General features: G+C 52.5%; 3 protein-coding genes across 11 annotated transcripts in view; 1 reads left to right on the top strand and 2 right to left on the bottom strand.

Annotated features, from left to right (window-relative positions):
* Positions 1 to 1,275: 1,275 nt before the first annotated feature.
* Positions 1,276 to 10,740, top strand: MYOC (myocilin). The gene is made up of 3 exons (XM_008146022.3): positions 1,276 to 1,890; positions 8,246 to 8,371; positions 9,531 to 10,740. The coding sequence occupies exons 1-3, from the start codon at positions 1,338 to 1,340 to the stop codon at positions 10,313 to 10,315; spliced, it is 1,464 nt and encodes a 487-aa protein (XP_008144244.2). The 5' UTR covers positions 1,276 to 1,337; the 3' UTR covers positions 10,316 to 10,740.
* Positions 10,741 to 13,872: 3,132 nt separating this feature from the next.
* On the bottom strand, positions 13,873 to 16,132 carry MYOCOS (myocilin opposite strand). The gene is made up of 2 exons (XM_028152296.2): positions 16,038 to 16,132; positions 13,873 to 14,017 (listed from the first exon to the last, which is right to left on the bottom strand). The coding sequence occupies exons 1-2, from the start codon at positions 16,130 to 16,132 to the stop codon at positions 13,873 to 13,875; spliced, it is 240 nt and encodes a 79-aa protein (XP_028008097.1).
* A 4,176-nt stretch (positions 16,133 to 20,308) lies between these two features.
* Positions 20,309 to 22,367, bottom strand: part of PRRC2C (proline rich coiled-coil 2C) — a 77,487-nt gene continuing 75,428 nt past the window's right edge. For 6 of the 9 annotated variants that reach the window (XM_054711706.1, XM_054711710.1, XM_028151982.2 and 3 more), the window contains one exon: positions 20,309 to 22,221. In XM_054711706.1, the coding sequence (XP_054567681.1) occupies positions 21,964 to 22,221 (258 nt within the window). In that variant the 3' untranslated portion in view covers positions 20,309 to 21,963. The remainder of the gene's footprint in view (positions 22,222 to 22,367) is intronic. The other 3 variants (XM_054711709.1, XM_054711711.1, XM_054711712.1) reach the window with 1 other exon arrangement.

Here is a 22,367-nt window from a genome sequence, read left to right as displayed (position 1 = left end):
ATCAACCTAGGGCTCAGAAAGCCCATAAACTTGGATGGGGGAAAAATACATCTTTATTGTCACCACCCTCTAACTAAAATTTAGGTTTAACATTTCATTGCCTTGTGGAGACAGCCATAAATCTAACGTTGCATTAGCAGTGCCTGCGACTCTGTTACCACCAAAGATGTGACAGCATTTACATTCAAGACTACTTTGAAATTAGACACCACCCCACCCCAGGCAGACCTGGATTTTAACAGGCTAATAAAGGATCGGTGTATTCAAATGTCATGCATTTTCTTTGCAACCCTATGTATTTTAAGACATCCTCCTGAGAAGGATTCTAGAGATTTTATCAGTGAGGTTCATGGGTTCATGGACCTTGAGCATGCATATGCGTGCATGCACACAGACACACACACACACACACATACACACACACACACACAGTAGAGACTAATATTGACATTGGTCCCTGCAATGCAAGACTGGCATAAGGAAGTTCTTCCAAAGCTCTGGCCGATAGAGTGTTGTCCCGATATGCCAAGGTTGTGGGTTAGATCCCCAGTCAGGGCACATGAAGAATCAGCCAATGAATGCTTAACTAAGTGGGACAACAAACAGATAGCTCCCCCGCCCCTCTCTCTCTCTATTTCTCTCCCTTTCCCCCTCTCTCTAGAATCAATTAATAAAAATTTAAAAAGAAAAAAGCATTCTCCCAGAGACACACCCACACTTGTTGTAAAGCCAGGGACAAGGGAAGAACTCTGCTCCGGCCCTCCCTGAAGCCTGGTGGCCCTCTGCCCGTGTGTGTCTGGCTGGCCGTGGTCTCTGTCGCTGCCACAGGGAAGAGGGACTGTGTCTCAGGCAGGTCTGTGTCCCCGGTTCCTAGCACCGTGCCTGACACGGAGCAGGTTCTCCACAAAGTCTGCAGCATGAACGGAAATAGGAGCTGGAAATAAACCCTTGTTGAAATCTGCCCACAGTGGTCATGCTGGATGCGGTGGGCACGTGTGAGGGTGTGTGTGCAAAATTGGGAGGGGGGTAGAGGGATATTATGGGGACGTGCAATGCATGAAGTGGGACTTTAAAAAAAAAAAGCAATTCAAAACAGACTTCTGGAAAGTCATTTTCTAAGCGTCTTGCCGGCAGCGTGAAAACAAGCCTCTTGTGCGTGGCCCCACCCGGCCTCACGTGGCCACCTCTCTGCCCCCTGCAGGGCTGGTTCCCAGTATATATGACCCGGCCGGGCCACCCAGCCGGGCACCGCTCCTGCAGGGGAGCCTTCCAGAGGGAGCCTCGCCCAGCCTCTGCCCCGGGGACTCCGTGCACAGCGCTGCAGCCACGGGCCCAAGATGCCCGCTGTCCAGCTGCTGCTTCTGGGCTGTCTGCTGTGGGGTGAGGGGGCCAGGTCAGCCCAGCTCCGCAAGGCCAACGACCAGAGTGGCCGATGCCAGTACACCTTCAGCGTGGCCAGCCCCGCCGAGGCCAGCTGCCCCGAGCAGGGCCAGGCCATGTCAGCCATCCAGGACCTGCAGAGAGACAGCAGCAGCCAGCGCGCCGACCTGGAGAGCACCAAGGCCCGGCTCAGCTCCCTGGAGGGCCTCCTCCGCCAGCTGACCGGGGCCCCGGCGGCTGGGCCCTCGGAGGGGCCGCCGAGGGAGCTGGACACCCTGATGCGGGAGCGAGAACAGCTGGAGAGCCAAGCCCGGGAGCTGGAAACGGCCTACGGCAACCTTCTCCGGGACAAGGAGGTGCTGGAGGAGGAGAGGCGGCGGCTGGGGGCAGAGAATGAGGATCTGGCCCGGAGGTTGGAGAGCAGCAGCCAGGAGATAGAAAGGCTCCGGAGGGGCCAGTGTCCCCAGGCCCGCAGCACCTCTCCGGATGTGCCACCAGGCTCTAGGGAAGGTAAGAAGGTGGCAGCGCCCAGGGTGACCTGTGACCGGGGGCCCAGGTGTGCCCTTCCGGCCCTCTCCTCCCTCCCAGAAACCGCACCTCAGCGCCAGGCAGACGGATGGGATGAAGGTGGGCAAAGCCATCGCTTTCACCTATTCCTAGCCCTTTGACTCCCGAGGGCTCCGTCTGGGTTAGCGGGGCCGGGTTGTGTGCCTGCCCACGACAAAGTTTTCACGGCCACAGCGAAAGGAGAGCGGTGCGGGCCAGGGGAGACGCGCCCGTGGTGGCGGTCAGTAGGGCGCACCAGCCGTCCTTTTCAGAAAACCATCCTGCTGTGCATCTTTGTTCAGAGCGGCCGGTTCCTACCTTTTGGGGTTAACGTGACCTCCATTTATGAAGTGGCAAGAGGTTTATGAAATAACAACAGGTGATCCAGGCCCTTCCGTGGCCACATACAGACGCAGCAGTCACCCTCAGTCAGTGCCCCCAGTTTGTTGTTTGGGAAGCTGACCTCCGCTTTGCCCCATCGGAGACCCTCTGCATCAGAGCCGCCAGACGGCTCCTTGAGGCTTCTGCTAAGTGAGGTGGTCCGTGTCCATCGCGGCCCTGCGGGGGGTGAGTCCGTGTGTGCACCGGGAGGGGCGAGGGGCACACGCTCCCCGGTAGCGGGGAAGACAGGATTTGGGTCACTTTTTTTGTGAAATTGTGCCCCTAGATGTTCGCTGTTGAATACGTCGTCCCATCAGGAGGAAACAAACCAGCCCATCCAGGTGTGGGACAGTTAGCCTGGACCCTTCAAAGACGTTAATGTCACGATTGAAGGGGACTGGAGAGACACGATCGCCACATGCAGGTGTGAGCCTGGAGTGGCTCCTGCACCCCGGGGGAAAGAGCTGCGGGGGGCAGGGTGGGGGTTCGTGAGGAAATGCCCAAGTAGACTGCTGCTGAGTAGATTGTTCCCGGATTCGTGTTAGGTTCCCTGGGTGAGATATGGTGTCGTGGTTAGGAGGTGTCAGGAGGTCTGCGATGTACTTTCAAGTGATTCAGCAAAGATTGTAAATAGAGCGAGAGAAAGAAAGGTAAACCGTTGGTGGCAAAATAGTAACCACCGGTGAGTCAGCAGGGCAGCTGAGGCCAGGTCCCAGCACCAGGCACCTGCACCAGGCAGGTTGCCACAGCAACGGCGGGAGAAGGTGGGCAGGATATGCCCCGGGGACACCTCAGGTCCTCCACTCAGGCGCCGCAGGTTTCGCTTCCTCGCCTGCGGGATGGAGCTCACATCCCCTCGTGGGATTATCACGCAGGTTAGAAATCGTGGGGGTGGGTCTCCAGCATGGAGCGGCCTCCCAGGAAATGGATTGTAGCTACAAAGGGCCTCTTTTGCCCGAGCTCCACTAATGTTTTAAAATGTCATTTAATGATCAAAATGTCCACGTGTGCCTAATGATTCTATAACACACGCCGATTCTAGAGACCGGGCCTGTTGGGACAGCACCCAGCACCCAGCACCCAGCACCCAGCACCCAGCACCCAGCTAGTCTTCCCTTTCCTCGAGGACCCGTGATGACCTGCAATTATGTGGCACCCCAATTTTTCTTCATCCTCTCCATTTGTACAATACTGACCTAACTTTTCAGGCAAGGACAGAAAATAACAGTAAAAATCATTATAATGTCACTTGCCTGTATATACTATACACATGCAAATTAATAAATTCTGTTTCTGGGTTAATCTCTCTACGTGTCTACAAAGCAGAGATAAGGTAGATAGAGAAGACTATGCAGATTTACAGAATTTTGTCATCAACATGAACATTGCACCCTAGAAGGGCTAAATTTTAATAGAAACCAAGCCCTAACAATGTTGAGGTGTCTGATATAATAAAGTCCTTAATATTTTCATGACCTCTTTTTGTTTTTTCCCATATTCAGAATGAGATATGATTTTGAAACATTCCTGAGAAACTTTTGTTTTGACACATCCTTATTGAAGACCATGTTATTTATACCTTGAGCCAAGAATACTGAGGCTCAGAGAGGTTGAGTAACTTGCCCAGAGTCACACAGCAGGCACATGGCAATACTGAGCTAGGAAGCTAGGACTTCCAGCCCGGTCCAGGCCCCTTTGCACAACTGCTTCCCTGCCTTTGGGACGTTGGACCTCGAGCCTTGCATCCTCTCCCACAGGCTTTGGTCCTCAGGCCAGACCGCTCTAGTCGGGAAGTCTGCCTATTGCCAGATGCTCTGGCTGACACAGCCAAGAAGAAGCCAGCGGGCTTCTAACCCAGCCAGTCCACCTGCCAACTGAGAACTGGCCTGGCCGTCACCCTGGAAGCCAGTCCCTGACATTATGTTTTATTGTGATTCTTGTTTACTTCAAAAGCACTCGAGGTGTGGTTCCCTCCGAGAGTGTGGCGGAAAAGGGGCGGGAGCAGAGGGAGAGAGGGAGGCAGAGAAACATCCCTGAGGCTTTTGTAAACCCTCTGGTAACACTCTGGTTAAGTCGGGGACATTTAACACAAAGAGTGGGGTTTTTTCTTAGATGGCATTTGTTAAGGCTGGGGACTGGGACAAGGAAGGGCTGAGGATAGAAGCAGCAGCGGGAGAGCTCGGCAGGGTGGCCTTGCTCTCTAGAAAGGTTATAGGAAAGACACTAACCAAGGCGGCTGCTTTTGCTCACTGGGAAGTCAGAGAAAAGGGGGCCTTGGGGACAGGGTCAGGGGTACCCAGACAAGCGGCTGCTGCCCATTGCTCCCCTGGTTGCAAATCTCGCGGGGACCATGAGGGTTTAGGAGATGCACCCCTGTGGGGGAAGAGGAAGGGGTAGGAAAGGTGTGGGCTTGCTCCCAGGAGGGAGAGCCCTAAAGAGAATGCTTAACACTGAAAAAGGAGTAGCCATGAGCTGTAAGTGCACTCTCCATGGCACCCCCTCGGGCTGAGGAAGGACACACTTAAAGGAGTTCGGGTGTCAGTAGGAAGGGGGGGTTCAGCCCATAGAGAGCAGGGAAGGTGGCCGGAGCTGGTCCAGAGCTGCAAGGACCACCTCCTGAGTGCAGGTGGAGCGACCAGCAACCTGTGGCTGCGGGCCAGGGGGTCAGGCACAGGCTGCAGGAGCCCGGCAGAGCCAGGAGGGGTCCGTGCAGGGACCCCGGGTTCCATGACGAGAGGGCTGTGGAAAGGTCATGGCCAGGCCAAGGCTTCTGGGGCCCCACCCGACGACGTGTTCACACTCTGGCTGCCAACCAGCCACCCCTGAGGACGGAAGATCTGCCTCCCACCATGCTCCTCCAGTGCCCTCTACTGAGAAAGCCCAACACTCAAAGGAGAGGCGCCTTATTTTTCAGGGAGCCGTCAGTCCTGAGAGACAATACATTTACAAGTGACCCCCCCCCCCCCCCCCCACCGGAAGGTGGAAAGGGTCACAACTGCCATGGCCTTGGCAGACATGAGTTCAAGTCCTAGTCCCACCGCTTAACAGCTGTGTGACCTGGAGCAAGTTAACTAACCTCTCTGAGCCTCAGCCCAGTCACTTCCAGGGTTACTATGTGGAATAGAGGTCATGATAGCGAGCACCTGGCCCAGAGCACCGCCCCCAGGCGACACTCCGTGTGTGTTGGCAATCATTCAGTTAGACACAATGACAATCCTAAAGCCTAATTCTATCTCTATATTTTTCTAAAACTTGTGAAGACACCGGATCACATAATTTACACAAAACTGCTTTGAGATGAGGAATGATTAACAAATACCTGTTTGTCATCTCTTTTTATAAAGAAGCTATGTTTCAGTATTTCGGTTGCCAACATTTTAGCTATTTTCAAGGAAGTTACCCGAGGAAATGCCTGTTTGCGGGGGCTTTCCCCCACACACACACACTTTATTCCCTCTGTGTCTAAAGAGGACATTTCTCAATTTTCTTCTCACTGGCTTGTGGGTGTATGCCTCCACTTTTCTCAGTATACGTCTTTTTCTCAGCAAGTCCCTGAGTTCTAGGACCGTCCTAGCTGCATTCGCAGAGCAAGGCCGCCTCAGTGGCCTACACACTTTGGCTGAAGGGTCGTCACTGCTCACCAGCCCACTCCAGAGTGAGGGGCATTGCCATCGGTGGGATCCCCCCGCCCCAGGGCAGTGGCGCTCCCATGGAGACAGTCGAACAGCTGCCACAGCCAAAGGCCGAGATGGAGAGGAAAGGGATGAGCGGCCCAGCCATCCGGCCACAAGATGCCACCCCAGCGCCAGGGCCCAGCCCGAGTCTCAGCTTCTGAGCTAAATGTTTCCTCTGCAAATCCCAGGGAGAAAACGCCTCCAGGCCTGTAGCCCATGAAGCTAAATACCAGCAACTCTGGGAGGGCCCCTTGACTCCAGACACGTGAAGTCGTGAATGGTGTGGCCTAACACATTGCGGACGGATCACGAGAATTCTCGCTTCATATCACACAGTGTTTTTACAAAGTATCATACTTTAAAAAGATATTAGCTTGTAAGAACATGTAATAAGTAACTTCAAAATGCAACGGGTATTTAATTTTAAAGCGTGCCTTTCACATTTATGTCAAACCTTTTTTTGTGCTCGTTCAATAGAAACTTACCTGGCCACTGGGTAAAGCCAGCAATGAAACTACTGCTCCGCAATGTGCTAAGATGGGTGAGCTGTGGCACAGGGGGCCGGGGGTCCCCTGGGACCCTCTCTGCCTGACAGCTGCATTTAGGAGGGGTGAGCAGACACGCGATAAAAGGCGAGAGTGCCCTCCCGACCTCCTCCCTGGGTGGGAGCCCAGCTGGGCAGCGCGTGGCCTGCCCTCCCCTGTCCCACACACCTGGCACACCGGAGCCGGAGCCGGCTCCCTCGGGGCCGGGGACTGACTGAGATGGCCAGCAAGAGGAAAGGCCTGCGCTTTAAGCATATCTCTTTGTTGTTAATCCTCACCCGAGGTTATTTTTTTCCACTGATATTTTGATAGAGAGAGAGTGGAAGAGAGGGAGGTAGGGGGGGAGTGGGGGGAGAGACAAACATTGACGTGAGACACATCGATTGGTTGCCTCCCACACATGCCACAAGCAGGGCCGGGACTGAACCTGCAACCCAGGTACATGATTTTGACCGGGAATCGAACCTTGGTGTGCGGGCCGACACTAACCACTGACCCACACCGGCCAGGGCTTATCTTTTGATCCTGATGCTCTGACACCTGGGCCTTGCTGATACTGAAGGGACTGCCCTTCGCGGGGTTAGCCAACTCCTAGAGGTAGCGTCAGACTCACCTGCAAGCACACCTTCCATACGCAATCCAATCAGTCCACAGCCACCCAGCCCTCCTGTCTCAGGCTCTCACACTCAAGTCAGCTGTCCCCCTGCCCTGATCACCCCAGGCCCCCAGAGCCTGCTGAAATGATCCAAAATGGCCAATCCTCAACCTATGGCCCTGCCCCACCTGTGTCTTCCCACGGAAAGCACAGCAAGGGCTCTTGCCCATGATTCCCCTCCCTCCTGGCGGAGCCTGGTACTTGCCCGTGGGGCCCCTGTGGTGGGGGCCCCCTCCTCTCTGGGTCAGTGAGAATCACAATGGCATCGCCTCCTGACCCGCGGACCTCACCAAACCCGAATCACAAGCCTCCATTTGAAAGCAGCTAAGCCTGCACCTGTGGCTGCTGCTTTGTCCTTGTATTGAAGGACCCCGATGGCCATAACCCTCAGCCAAAGCCGCGATGTGTGACAGTGTGGTGACCATGTCTAACCGGGGTCCTCACACCTCTTCCCTCCCCTGAGTTCCTGTAGGATTCCTGCCCGCTCTTCCTGGGCCAACGCGGGTCTCAGAAAGAGGTCTGACAATATTTCAACGGAGTGTGTCAAGCTTAAGACGCTACTTCTTACAGGAACGCTTGCCTATGGCAAAGGGAAAAAGAAACCCCAAATCATGCGGGGGGGTGGGGTAGGGCGGGGACGCTATTCATCATCGAATCGCAGGCGCCCCAGGAGAAGCCGAGGACCTTCCCAGTATCCCTGAATCCATACACGGTTCCTCCTCTGAAACCAGGCCTTCGAGTGGGAGTTATCTTAACGGAGACAAGCTGCCTTTAGTTTATTTCTAATACCCTACTCCGTGCTCTGCACATTGCTCTGCAACTTATTATTTGTGAGCTTCTTATTACGGAATTTCCCCAACATTCACCAAAGTGGAGAGAACGATAGGAACCCCAGCTCCCAGCTCCAACAGTTGTCAGCAAAGTCCAGTGTTACCCCCCTTTCCCCTCCCCCCATTTACTGTCCTCAAACGCCTTGGGGAAGCCTATTGAAATGCCAGCCTCAGCCAGTCATCGGCCCCCCTTCCTCACGTGCGGCAGGCGATCGTCTCTTTCTTTGCATCTAGTTTCTGGATGGAATCTGGAGAACGTGGACTTCCAGGAACTGAAGTCAGAGTTAACCGCGGTGCCTGCTTCCCGAATCCTGAAGGAGCGTCCACCTGGCCATCCCGGGAGTGACGGCGCGGACACTGGTATGACGTTAAGTGTGTTCTCTTCTGTCCCCACGCGGCCTTCATCTGCGTCTAGTCCTGTGTGCTCCCGCTCCAGGGCGAATCAGACTTTCCCCAGCAAGGCCTGTGTCCTGTCACCCACGCTCGGGATCGCGGGCCGGGCCGGGCCGGGCCGGGCCGCACCTGGGAAGATGGGAGATGTGTCTGTTTCACCCACGTGATTGTCACATTGACTTGATTACTCACGACCAATGAAGTTTTTCAGTGGATTCTTCTTACCTGTATCTCGGGGCCAGACGGACACACAGGCTGTCACTGAACTTTGGGTCCTTAGGACACGTACAGGGGCCCCACTTGAAGGTGTTCTGAGAGCCTGACGTTAAGACAAAGACTGTGGTTTTCAGAAACGGCGCCTCTCCGTGTTATTGACAGTAACTGCTGGCACTGCAGGTCCTGCCTGGCCATGGGGCACTTGGAAATATTCAAAATAGGATTCCCTGAGAGACAAGCACCTTCTCTAAGGAAACGAAGGTTCCTGGTCAAGTACAGAAACTTAGGATTCTGCTAAATCTAAGTTTTTAGCCACCTCTTCATGGCGTGATTAAAATTATATTCAGATTTTATTGTATTAAAATGATGCCTGAAATATAGGGTCCATCAGTCAGGGCTTGTAAAACTCTAGCGATTATTATAATGACCTGATTTTTGTCTTATATACTTTTTTAAATAACGAGATGAAGCAGACATGAAAGTCATAAGGAATAATACAGGGCACACACACGAGACGCTGGCCAGGGTCAGTCGAGTATGACACATACAGCCCGAAGCCCCGGGGCAGCCTCTGTCAAGGGTCAGTTCTGACCACGCACAATCACAGCATGTACTGGCCATTTCCTCTAACCAAGCACTGGCCATGTCTAGTGACACTGGAGACGTATAACAGCCCTTCTACCCAAAGCACTATTATTATCCCCTTTACCAAGGAGAGAACCGAGGCCTAGTTCGCAGAGTAACTGACTGAGAGTCACACAGCCGGCAGGTGGCGGAGCCAGGATTTAAACCCAGGCTGTCACAGAGGCTCCTGGTCCGTCTCTGGGCTCCTGGCTGTGCCGGCTCCACAAGGTGGAGACACGACGGTGAGTCCGTGTGTTTTGTGTTTTGTTTGTTTTTAATTCGCCAGGATGCGGAGAACTCGTTTGGGTGGGAGAGCCCGTGACTCTGAGAACGGCTGAGACCATCACGGGCAAGTACGGGGTGTGGATGAGAGACCCCAAGCCCGTCTACCCCTACACGCAGGAGACCACGTGGAGGATCGACACGGTGGGCACCGGCATCCGCCAGGTGTTGGAGTACAGCCTCCCCAGCCAGTTCTCGCAGGGCTACCCGTCCAAGGTGCACGTGCTGCCCCGGCCGCTGGAGAGCACGGGCGCCGTGGTCTACGGCGGGAGCCTCTACTTCCAGGGGGCCGAGTCCAGAACGGTGGTCAGGTACGAGCTGAGCACCGAGACGGTGAAGGCCGAGAAGGACATCCCGGGAGCCGGCTACCACGGCCAGTTCCCGTATTCCTGGGGCGGCTACACGGACATCGACCTGGCAGTGGACGAGTCGGGCCTGTGGGCCATCTACAGCACCGAGGAGGCCAACGGCGCCATCGTCCTGTCCAAGCTGAACCCCGAGAGTCTGGAGCGTGAACAGACCTGGGAGACGAACATCCGGAAGCAGTCCGTGGCCAACGCCTTCGTCATCTGTGGCACCTTGTACACCGTCAGCAGCTACGCGTCGCCCGATGCCACTGTCAACTTCGCGTATGACACCGGCACGGGGAGCAGCAAGGCCCTGGCCATCCCGTTCAAGAACCGCTACAGGTACAGCAGCATGATCGACTACAACCCCCTGGGGAAGAAGCTCTTCGCCTGGGACAACTTCAACATGGTCACCTACGACGTCAGGCTCGCCGAGGTGTGAGAGGCGGGCACGCGGGGTCAGGAAGGGCAGCAGGAGAGGACGTCCGGGGGCCCCCAGGGGCCGGCCAGCCAGTCAAAGCCCAGCAGCTGTCCTCCGCGTCCCACGCTTTCGTGAATCCAGGAGAACGCACCCCATCGCTGTCACTGCGCCTGACTGCGGGAATAGATATGCTTGTCTTTTGCCAGCTCTGAAAGGGGTGTTTAGCCAAAATCGTTGGGAGTTTCCTGGTGGTTTGGGGCAAAAGCTATCACGTGCAGTCGTTTCTTCATGAAAACCACAAGGCTTTTTATAAATGGCCTTCCCCTGGCTAACGAGGATGGTTGGAGAAGAGTTTGGGGAAACGGGCTGGAATCCAGGTGGACGCCAGGGCCACCCCTTGCGCTTGGGTGCAGTGTGGTTAGCACAGGCCACCATGAGAGCAGCCCTTCTGAGGGTGGGAGGTGGGGGGCGGGGAGGGAAGCTCTGTGGCCAGCACTGAACTTGTGTAAGATGCACTGACTCTAGTTGCTTCTCACGCTTCAGGTAGAGTGCAGGTGGGCATGACATAACCTTTGCCCGTGCAATAAAATGATCGCACATGCCATCCTCCTTGGATATTGTGGGATATTTTGCATAAGAGACGAGTATACAGATTCCAACCATCAGAGAATTCCTTTGGGTTGGGAGCTGGGATGGCAGGATGCTCAAGGTGTGTGTGTGTATGTGTGTGTGTGTGTGTGTGTGTGTGTGTGTGTGTGTGACAGAGGTGTTACCCAGGATGACACCTGGTAAACACTGGAATGTACACCTTCCCAGCCCCATCTCCTGGCCCTCTTGGTCCTTCCAGAATCAACTTTTCATCTTTCCTCAGCTCACCCTCTCTTCACCCTAACTCCACTTTGGTTCTTTTTTGCTGGCATGAGTTTCATAAACCACCACGTCAGGTAAGCAAACCTTATAGCGCTGTTCTTTAATAACTGAACTTAATTTCTATCTTGAGGTGCCGTTGTACTTAATGGGCAGAACGCCTTCTCTTGCCAGTTCTGCTTGGACTCTGTTAGCTTTTTCAGTCAAGTCAGGGGTTTCCTCTCCGCCATGCTCTTCAAGGTGGCCCTTGTGGTTGAGATAAGCGAGGGAGGGGGCACCCACCAGGAGGGGAGGACCAGGCAGAGTTAATTACTCATCACACCTGGTTTCAGTCACCAGCACAGATCCCAGTGTTGGCTGCTGACCCCGTGTGTCCATACCCACTTCCAGCTCTGGCCGCCAGCCCATCGGCTCCCTGTGTTTTTCTAGCCTGTCCTGTGTCCCACCGGGGCACCGGCACGTGTCAGAGCTCACCTGTGTCGTCGGACCCTCAGGGTGCTCGGGCCCTTTCCCCCAGATAGAGCTCAGGTTCCCCTGGTTTTCCTGCTGGTGAAGAGTCACTTCTCTTGGAACTTTGCCACCAACACATGCTTTACCCAGAACAAGCAGAAGTCGCTTCTGCTTTCTCACGCCCCAAACTATCTGGGACCCAAAGGCTTGTCAAGAACGCGCTAGAATTTAAGCTCCTTTTTCCTCTCTGGGGTTCCCTGGCTTCCCCTATACTCCCCTCCGCGCCCCCCCCCCCCCCCCTCCAACACACACACAAACACAGCTGCTCTTGTCCAAATCACTGTGGCCTTTTTCCTGGATTCCTCTGAAGTGTGTGCTCCCTCCCCATGCGACCCAAGCTCCACTCAGCGGCCAGTGAGGCCCAATGAAACACAAGCCAGCCCGTGCCTCTCCTTTCCTGACCACCACCACCCCCCACGGCTTCCCATTTCACACAGAGTCAAAAGCAGAGTCCTTGCAAAGCCCCTCCCTGCCCCCCGTGACTTCATCTTCTAATGTCTCCTGATTCCTTCCACTCCAGCCAAGCCCTAGCACCCACCATCCTTTGAACAACCAGGCGTGCTTGGTCCTCGGGGCTCTGCGCTGGCCCTTCCCGCTGGCCCCGATGCCCACGCACCGAACTCCATCGCTGTTCCAAGGCCTGACTCAGAGTCACCTTCCTAGGTGCCCTACCCACACCAGCCTATCTGAGCTCGCCACTGCTGCTTTCTCTGCCACTTCCCATCTTCCTTACCCCGTCGTCCTATTTTAAGACGGTTCCCGCGTCATCCCCTGACATGATACAATCCACTGTTTACACGGTATACGCCTTCCCGCACTGAAGTGTAAACTCATGGGTGCAGGCGTGGGGCACTCTGTCCAATGATGTGTCCCTGGGACCCTGCCCAGCCGGCATAGGACATACTCAAGAGTATTTTTTTTGCACAAATGAGCAGAAAGAAACCATCCTGAAACTTAGAAACAACGGGAAATAAAACCACCTCAAGAGTCTGTTAGCCCTTCTCCCTCTCCCCTCCTTCTTGTGCCGATGCTGCGTTGACTGTGGCCGTGAACAGTCCCCTCGGCCTCTGGCCCAGACACCTGCCCAATAGCACCACCCAGGGTGGTAGCCAACAGCCTCCAGTCGCTACCGGGCTGGTGAAATATGCTTCGTGTGACCGAGGAAGCAAACTTTCTATTTTATTTAATTTTAATGAATTTACATTTAAGTGGCCACAGGTGGCTAGTGGCTATGCTCTTGGACAGCGCAGGTCTGTTTCCTCCTGGGACTGAGATGACGCCCCGTGTGTGTCGGAGGCCCAGTGGGCAATGCCAGGTGCCCATGATGCACCCCCCACACCCCGGATGCACGTTGCTGCAGCAGCCACGGGTGAGGAACCTGACTTCTACACCAACCCCACAGCCGCTGGCTAAGCGGGCAGGGGGCCCGGAGCACGTGTTAAGGGCCAGCGTGGTGAGAGAACACCTACAAGGCTCTCTGAGGAAGTGGGTGATATGAGACATGGCACCTGAGGACGTTTCCCACACGATCACGTTTGTGATGCTTTCGGGCTGTTGAGAGAGCCGTGGGAATCCTTCTGGTGCTTTGGGATCAGAGGGAGCCTAGAGTTTGGAGTCTGAGTAATACACTTCTCCCCACTGAGGTCTCTGCTCTCGGCGGCTATCCAAGGCACACTTCTCCTGTTAATGAGCTTGAAATCTCCTAGGAGCAAACTTTAAAAATATTGCCCATAAATGTGAAATGCCACCTGCCTCGCACCAGCACCGGAGATGGGATGCAGCTCCCTTAGGCCACAGGCCATCAAACTGCCATGTCTCAGGCCGAGTTTCGAAAATCCAAACACCTCTGGGTTCTCTGGAGCTCGGATCTGGAAAGTCTCAGAGGCCTGAACTTGTCATTATCTAGGTTTAGTAACAAACATTGAGGCCTGATTATCTTTTTTTTTTTTTAATTCAAACAGCATGACAGAAATTAAAGATAAATATATACACATATCAGAGACGAGGCTTAAAGAACCAAAGATGACTCTATAGCATCTGTGAGGATAACAATGGGCAACAGTGGGTGAGGAGGAGAAGACAGGAAAGAAGGAACAAAGACCTTCCAAGACAGTCTTCAAAGACAACGCAAGGCCTCCCCAAAACCGTCCCCTGGAGTTTTAGGTCAAAGTCCAGTTCAAAATAACTGACGTATTGCGTGCCTAGGAGACTTCGAGGTCCTCAGCTGGAGAGGGAGGTGGGGCTGGGGGGATTGGGGGGTCGGCCATGTCAGGGACAGGGACTTGATCCAAACCCTTTGGCTTCCTCACCAGGGCTTCCTCACCTTCCTTGGTAAGCATCTCTTCTCTGGGAGGAAAGGCATCATGAATATTATTTTAAACAAAGACAGGATTTTTTTAAAGAAGAAAAAAAAGAACCCTCAGCCCCAAAAGACAGCCACTTCCTGACTCATCTACAGACGCTGACAGAGCTGAGACCTGGTGAAAATGAGCCGCACGCTAGTAGACTTGAACTGGGAGTCCGCTGGTCTCAGAGGGAACTCGGCTGTCTGCCCGGGTCCCGTGGAACCCATGGCCCTGGGTCCACCCCTACCAGCCAGCTCTCCAGTTTCAGCCCAGGGCAGGCTCAACCTCCAGGTTTCATTGGCATCCCAGCTTTTCTCCGCCAGCTCAGCTCTAGGCTCACTTTCCCTCTCCTTTCTCCTTTCTGCCTAACTTACCTCCACCCACGGCTGGGCAAACCCTGCCTTCAAGGAACTAGACTAGCCCATCAAGTGCTTAAAGACCCAGATCTAACTGTTCCCTGACCACCTGCTTTGTTCCAGGGACTAGAAACGAATGAGAAACGAAGGACATGCAGATTCTCAGCCCACTGACCCCTACCCTGTGGCCTGTAAAAGGCAGGACTAGAATGCAGACTCAGACCTCCTGACCCCAAGTTCACTGCCGTATCTCTCAGAGCTGAATCCCACTGTTGCTCAGTGGAGGTGGAGTAATGGGGAGGGGTCATGTGTGGGCTAGGAGAGGCCCCAGAATTGGTGGGGGGGAGGGGTCTATTCCTTCTTGCGTGGATGTCAGAGCACAGTGGCCACAGCCCCCAACCCAAGACAGTCTAAACCAGTGGTCGCCATGTACACCGATCAGAAAAGGTTTCCAACACCCCATATCCATGTGAACTAAGAAACTGCACCTAACTTACCAGTTCACTAGTATCTTATATTCCAATAAACTCCAAGGTCAACAAGCGTTGTGAACAATATTGGATAGAGGTCCATATTTTAAATCAATGTTTAAAAAAAATCTTGGCTAACTTATCAGGTTTAATAAAGTCATTATTTTTAAACTGATACCCAGCCTGACAACTCAGAAGGGTCAGCCCTGCCAATTTTTGTTCTTTCTTCATATTTCCTGTATTAGAATTATTTCAACGCAGGCTTCTTCGCAGAAACTCTAGGGCCACTTTCCTTAAGACTAGATCATAGAACTCGCCAATCCACGCAACCGACACGAGTAACAGGTGGGCATTGGCTGCGAGTGAAGCGTCCCTCCGCCCGGAGGTTCCGCTTCTCCACAGAACCTCCCGACACACAGCGGGGGAGGCGTCTGGCTGCACACGAGTTTGCATAGAGCTCAGCTTTAATAGAAATGAGAGGCCCCCCCACCCCCGGGTTCTGCAGGCACCTTTATCCACGATGTCTTCAGACCCGACAGAGGAGGGCTCCCTCCCACAGTGACCACTGCAGGCTCGCCAGATTTAGCAGAGGGAAACACAGGGTCCCAGTTCAATGGGCAATTCAAATATACCACTGATGTTTTACTACAAGCACATCACAAATACTGCACACATGTACTTTGGCCAAATAAACTTTTTGTTGTTTGTCTAAAATGTAAATGTCATTAGGCATCCAGTGTTTTACCTTCTCTCCCCACCCCCCTCCCCCCACCTCCGGCGGCAGGCACACTCTCTCCTTCAGGCGGGACAACTGTGAGCTGTCTCCTTTCTAAGGGCCCCCCCATGAGCACGGTGCTGGGCACCAGGCACGTCTCGGGGGAGGAGACCGCGTCCCTGCCTGCAGGAGCCTACAGCCTCCTTCGGGATAGCGGCGAGCTTCAGGGGTTTGCTGTGCCCAAACTTTGCAAAGTCACGTATTTTTATACTAAGAGGGTCCCTCATCACTTATCAACCCGATCACCCCACATTAAGAGCCACGGATCTGAAACTCATCCCAGCACCCTTACCATCACCTCTGGAGGAACCACGTGGGGAAGGTCTCCTCCCTGCCACGGACGAACACATGTGAATACACTGACATTCACCAGTGCCTCCCGCAGCTTCAGGCACCCACCCGACCCCCAGCTCCGAGTACCTGGTGGTCATGGTGAACCTGCGTCTGGCCACCTCGGACACCAGGTCCTTGTAGGGGAAGCTCGGGCCGTTGCCTGCAGGGCTCTTCTGAGCCATGGCCTTGTGCTCAGAGGACTCGAGGAATTTAGATTCAGCTCACCTGTGAGTGTAAAACACAAGCACCAGCAGCACAGGCGCCCGGGTGAGAGGAAATCTACTGGGTCCAGCCTGGCAAGGTTTGCCGAGGGCTTTCCCTGCCTTGGGGGTCCTCCCTGCAGCGGTCCCCAGCCCCAGCCCTTCCCTGAGGCAGGGACTTCCTCAAATACCTGCCCCGGGGGGAGGAGTGAGGGCCTCTCGCCCCTGAGGTCGGACAGGCTTTCTTCCCCAATCTTGCAATATGGCAATGGAGGTCCAGAGAGGTGAACCGACTCTCCCTCCCGGGGTTGCACAGCTGGGCCCTGAATGGTGCTGCTTCCCCTCAAACGGGGGCCACTGCCACAGAGCCCAACTCTCACAGGCCTGTTGGGCATCGCTGACACCTGCCGAGCTTTCCTCCCAGGGCACTTACCTCCTAAAGAACGGGAAGGGGACACGGACAAAGCTGGGGCTCGGGACCAGGCTACTTGCTCAGCTGTGCACCTGTCAGACACCTGCGGCTCGATATTGCTAACAGAAATCACAGCGGCCACCCATTTAGTGCCAGCCCCTGCAGGGTGTCCTTTCACAGGACTCGATTTGATAACCACAGTAACTCTGCCAGGCAGGTGCTAAGGCCCCCCATCAAACGGAGGAGCGGGGTGAGCAGCGAACTTCTGCAGCTCCCCCAGGGCCGCGGGGCTGGAATCTGAAGCTAGGCCTGCCTGGCTTCCAGCGATGCTCTCTCCACGACAGGGCTGAGCAACCCCCATGTGGGCTCGGCCTCGGAGGAGCCAGGCCCGTCTTCTGGCTGGCAAAGTTTGTTCTTAAGAGGAAGCCCAGCTGACTTACCTTTTGATGCCAGATCAGCTCACTTCTCCTAAAGACATGCCCTTAGGGTAGACTCGGTGCCCACATGTCAGCTACTCCACCGCCTCTGGGAAGGGAAGACTGACCCGTCACACCCACTGCCTCCCCCGTCTTTTATCCTCCTGAGGCCCTCTCCCCCAGGATCCTGAGTTAATGACAGTCATTTGCGCCCTAAGGAGGTAGCAGCTGATACAAATGATCCCTGCAGCCGTGGAGAAATCCCCAACCGTGTGGCCTTGTGGCCGGAGAAGGTGGGTCTGGAGAGCAGAGCTGGGGAAGGGCATTCTGCCACTGGGGCAAGGAGGAAGCACCAACGCAGAGGCTGGCGAACATGACAATATCTACTGACTACATTTTGAAGCTAACTCATGTATACCTCTCCTCCCATCAGAACCTTTGATCTCACCCTTCTGGTGATTGACAGCACTCCTGCTGAGGTGGCAGGTGCTTTGGCTTTGAAAAGAGGTGATTGATGGCAGGGCTCCCACCTTTGAGCTGAGTGATCTTGGGCAAGTCATTTAACCTTGATGAGCCTGTTTTCTTACCTGTAAAGAGGAGTTATTCTCTTTCTCCTAGGGATGTTGTAAGGATTGAGAAAATATTTTCAAAATCCCCTATACTTTTTTTTTGCATTTTAAAATGTTTTTCTATATGCATTTAGCCCAGAGAGGAATACGAATATATGTGCATGCAAGAGTGTATACAATTTCCAATTTCCTCACGAATCCAATTCTATATTTTTTGAAAGCAGGCGCCCAATTTTTCTTCTCCCCTCCCCAAGGCTCGGCAGTGTTGAGCCCCAGGTGGGAATCCAACAATCACTTAAGCTGAATCAGAACCTGCAGGCGCTGTGTTCCCAGCTGCTTCCTTCCGCCAGAGCATCACCGAAGTCTCCCAAATGTGGAAGGTTGTCAAAGTATAAAGATTTCTGTGTGGGGCCTGGATGTATCAGAAGCAATTATTGGATATCAACTTCAGGAGGAACACGGTGACCGTACTGATTTATTAAAATGGTGTTTTATATCTTGTTACTGTGCTGGTGCAATGGCTTTGTGGAGAACTGGGCTCTATCCGGGAGCCCTGGGGAGTCTGTTGTAGTCCAGACGCATCTGAAGTGATAGGTAAGACTAGTTTAGCAGACATCTCAAAGAAATGCATAGGCTTCATCTAAAGATTGGGTGGGAAATAAATGTATACCTAAAACCAAGCAACTGAGCCCTGGCCAGGGTGTCTCAGTGGGTAAAGCGCCGGCCCTCACACTGAAGGGCCACAGGCGTGATTCCCGCCAAGGGTTAAGGGCACATACCAAGGTTGCAGGTTCAATCAGTGTGCGTCTCTCTACCCTTTCTCCCTCCCACTCTAAAAGTCAATGGAAAAAATACCCTCAGGTGAGGCTTAACAAAAAATAAAAATAAAACCAAGCAATTGAGGCATCCATGATTTCTGATTCATCCCACTGGCCACTAGTCCAGAAATAGTCGAGGGCTTTTACTTAAGAATCCAAGTGATGTCATATCATGTTCACCCCACAATAGAAATGAACTTCTCTACTCGTCGGACCCCCGGACAGGCCGAAACTCAGCAGCACTCTGGGCTTGAGACTGGATGCGTCTTCTGTGTATCTCAGAAAACCAAAGAGTCCCTGATTTGTTGTTGTTAATCCTCACCAGAGGATATTTTTCCATGGACCTTTTAGAGTGGAAGGGAGGGAAAGACAGAAACATTGATGTGAGAGAAACACATCGATTGGTTGTCTTCTGCATGTGTACTGACCAGGGCCTGGGCTGGGGAGCAGCCAGCAACCAAGGTCTGTGCCCTTGCCCAGAATCGAACTCGGGACCCTTTGGTTTGCAGGCAGACGCTCTATCCACCGAGCCAAACCGGCTAAGGCAGAGCCCCTGCTTTGAGTGCCAACAGCAGACTCAGCCCTACACCTGAGGGTGAGTGAAGACCAGCAGATGAAGGAAAAGGACTAAGGAATCATTTCTCTGGTGACATGGGAATGCTGAGATGGCTGGTGTAACACTCATTTCATGAGCAGAAACTGTGGCATGGGCTTAATCAGAGGACTGGATGAAAAGTAAATGTCTACCTAAAATGTAATCAAGTTAAGGTGATTTTCATGAACAGGTGAGCTATGGTTAACTGCAGACTGCGAGGAGACTGGAAAGCGGATGTGAAAATACCCAAAGTGCTCAGAAGCTATGATATATGCTGCAGTCAAACATGGAAAACCTTGGTGACCTGTTACAAGACATGCCTACAACATTGAGGTCCTGACAGTCTACTCTCCACCTTTTAAAATCCACGATGCATTCTGATTCTACCTTCTACATCTTGCCCCTGGCTAAGAGTATGTTGAGCTTTACTTTCTCTAACTTCTATTGCGAAAACGTCAATAAGAGGCCTTTTCAAAATACGTACCCTTCCAACCCTACACCCCCAATCTTTTCTCCCACCATAAAGCACAATCTGTCATTAGCTAAGGACAAAAACATACCCTCCTTCTCAGCAGCAAAGTTCAAGGGGTAGAGAATGTCCAGAAGCTTGTCAGCAAACCCACTGTCAACTCTACTAAATGCAACATCTTTTGAGGTATCATATGGCAGAGAAGCCAAGAGATGAGATTTGTATGACAAAATGGAGAAGCCCTTATACAAATATTACTTTCATTGGGTAGGTTTCTGTCATTTTTCCCCATTGGAGACCCTAGCCAGCAAAGGGCCTAAGGTATTAGTGGCATTTCAAGTTAATAATGATCAACTGAGCAAATTTAAGATAACTTGGCTTGCAAATGAAGATAATGAAAGCTCTGAAAAATTAGGAGCATTGAACTTAAGGACCAGAATATGGAAACCAGTGGCAATGGGAGAAGGCAAATATGTGGGGCTACAGCTCTTTGGTACAGATTTGTGTTCTGAACCTCACCCACCACGCCAATTTAGAGCATCTCTTGAGGAAAGCTTTACCCTGAAAAGCTTTGCTACAAAGGTAGGGCTCTTAATACTTATTTTGTGTGTTAAGAATCATAGGGCCCATGAGTAAAGAAGGCACACAGATCATTAGTGACTGAATTACTAGTTTTCCTAAAGCTGAGGCTGGAAGCCATGCTTCTGGGTATGGGATTTTAGGCAACAAGTAACTGACAAATCAAATTCCTTGTGTAGGTGATAATGACTGGGACTGTGTGAGCAAAGATGTTCCTCCAAGTCAGAAACCAGTCTCTGCATAATGTTGTTCACTGTGCACGACAGACCTTCCTTCAGATTTCAGGAATGGATTAGAAGCTCCAAGACTCATTATTTAGAGAATACTTTATTAGTTTCTGTAATCAAACCCATGTAGATTAAGACCTTACATATTTAATACAGTGCGTTACCCCTGTACAAATGGAAAAAATTATGTTGAACGTTTCTAGACCAATATGGCTGTTAATTTCTGTACAATGCCAACCCAACACAGTACAACTGGGATAGTTTTTCCAAAGTTGACAGCACAGCTAAAGTTTCCAAAAATTCAAATTATATATATATGTATATATATATATTTATTTATATAAAAAGACCAATAGCAGTATGTTATGCATCAATAGCAGCAACAGCCTTTCCAGGTTCTGCAGTCATCTGAACAAAATTATAGACATCCAGCACACTCCAATAAAAAAAAAAAAAAAAAGTAAAAAACAAATCTCCAGAAAACAGCAAAGTTCTGTTACTGTTGTGGTACCTGGCACCATTTTTTTTTTTTAAGCTTCTCCATCATCATCTGGAAAGAAAACACTCTAGAATAACGTCATTAAAAACAGCTCTGATAAAGCACGGTCACTACTACGTATCATAAAGCAGGTACAAGGTACTTTACATTCACAGAGGTATGGTACAGTACTGCCCTACGTCTATAATACTAGAGATACAATTAAAAAGGCATTGTTTGAGACTTGATTCTGTTTTCCCAGCAGAGGCCCCGGGTGGGACGACGGCTCTGGGAAGAAACGCACCTTCTCAGACAGGCTTTCCTCTCATTAGTGGCACAGTTCTAGGTACTGACTGCTCTTCATGGATATCACCTCAAAACCGTTTCAGAAAGACCAAAACCAACAAACAAAAACAATAACCCCCCCACACACCTCATTGGATTCATATAAAGACGACCAAGTGGAGGCAGGCAAGACTCGCCCCAACCAGTATCACCAAACCCGCTGTGAGTGATCAGCGCTCCACAGAAGCGAAGCCCAGCAACACGTCACAGCTTGGGCCACAACCAAAGCACAGCATCATTCCAAAAGGCAGCAGCAGCCGGGCACTGCCCACCTGGGCGTGTTCAGGGTGCTGACACCGCTATTTCACCACCATCGCTCGCTCATCCAGGAAGAAGGGATATCGATTACTATACTTTGTGTTCAACTCCATTACCATGTTATAAAAGCAGCAGGTTGCCTGGGGCAGACGTAGGCTCCTCTGGGCAGCCTGAGTTCCTGTCAGCTGCTCACCACCGCGCCCACCAATGCCACCACCACATCCACAGGCCGGAAGGGAGAGTCACTGCTGTGTTACCAGCCAGGACCATGTGCTGTTCAGGCTGGGCTACTCCTCTGCCGTGTTACTTTCTTGATTTCTTGTGTCTCATTCTAACCATAAGGACTGAGTTCTAAATGGTACACACTCCAAGAACGTGTGCACGTGTTTGTATGTAAATCCAGACTGAGATGCATGGCCATCAACAGGGGGTGTGTTGTGTAGTGGGTGTGAGTTGGCAAAGCCTCGTTGTACGGGTGCAGCCTGTGTCAGTGTGAATGGCTCCTGTGTCCCCCGTGCTGCACCTCTGAGCTCGGGACAGGATAGTGTCACGGACCATTTTACCCCTTTGGCTGCTGGCATGAGCTGTCTGCATCCTTCCTTCTTCCCCTCTCCCCTCCCCAGGCCCCTGCAATAAACCACAGCCTTTTAAGATTTTGTTTCTTCGGTTTTGATGGCCTGAGGTTTGATGGGTCCAGTCCGAACAGGTTTGGTGGCCATGGTGGGTGCAGGAGGAGGCTTTTCTTCTACTTTTTCCTGACAGACACCAGGAGCGTCAGTCAGTGCTTCAGGAGGTTTGCTTGAGTCGCCGTCCACCTTCGGGGCCTTGCCACCTATCTGTTTGCTCTGTTGTTGTTCGGAGAAGAAGCGCTGCGTGGACTGAAGAACCTCTGCTCTCTGCTTTGCCTTAAAGAATGAGAAACAACAACTGAAGATGCTGCAGCATCACCAAAGCCTGTCAATCACTCTCAGTTTGAATTCTTTCACCAATCACCAATAGCTTTCCCACGCTGGTTTGGCCCAAACCAAAAGTACCTCATTGATTTTTCAGC

This window comes from Eptesicus fuscus, chromosome 22, assembly GCF_027574615.1.
Source record: "Eptesicus fuscus isolate TK198812 chromosome 22, DD_ASM_mEF_20220401, whole genome shotgun sequence".
Taxonomy (NCBI): Eukaryota; Metazoa; Chordata; class Mammalia; order Chiroptera; family Vespertilionidae; genus Eptesicus; species Eptesicus fuscus.
Note: the sequence above shows the minus strand (reverse complement) of the source record. Positions and strands in the feature narration are given on the sequence as shown.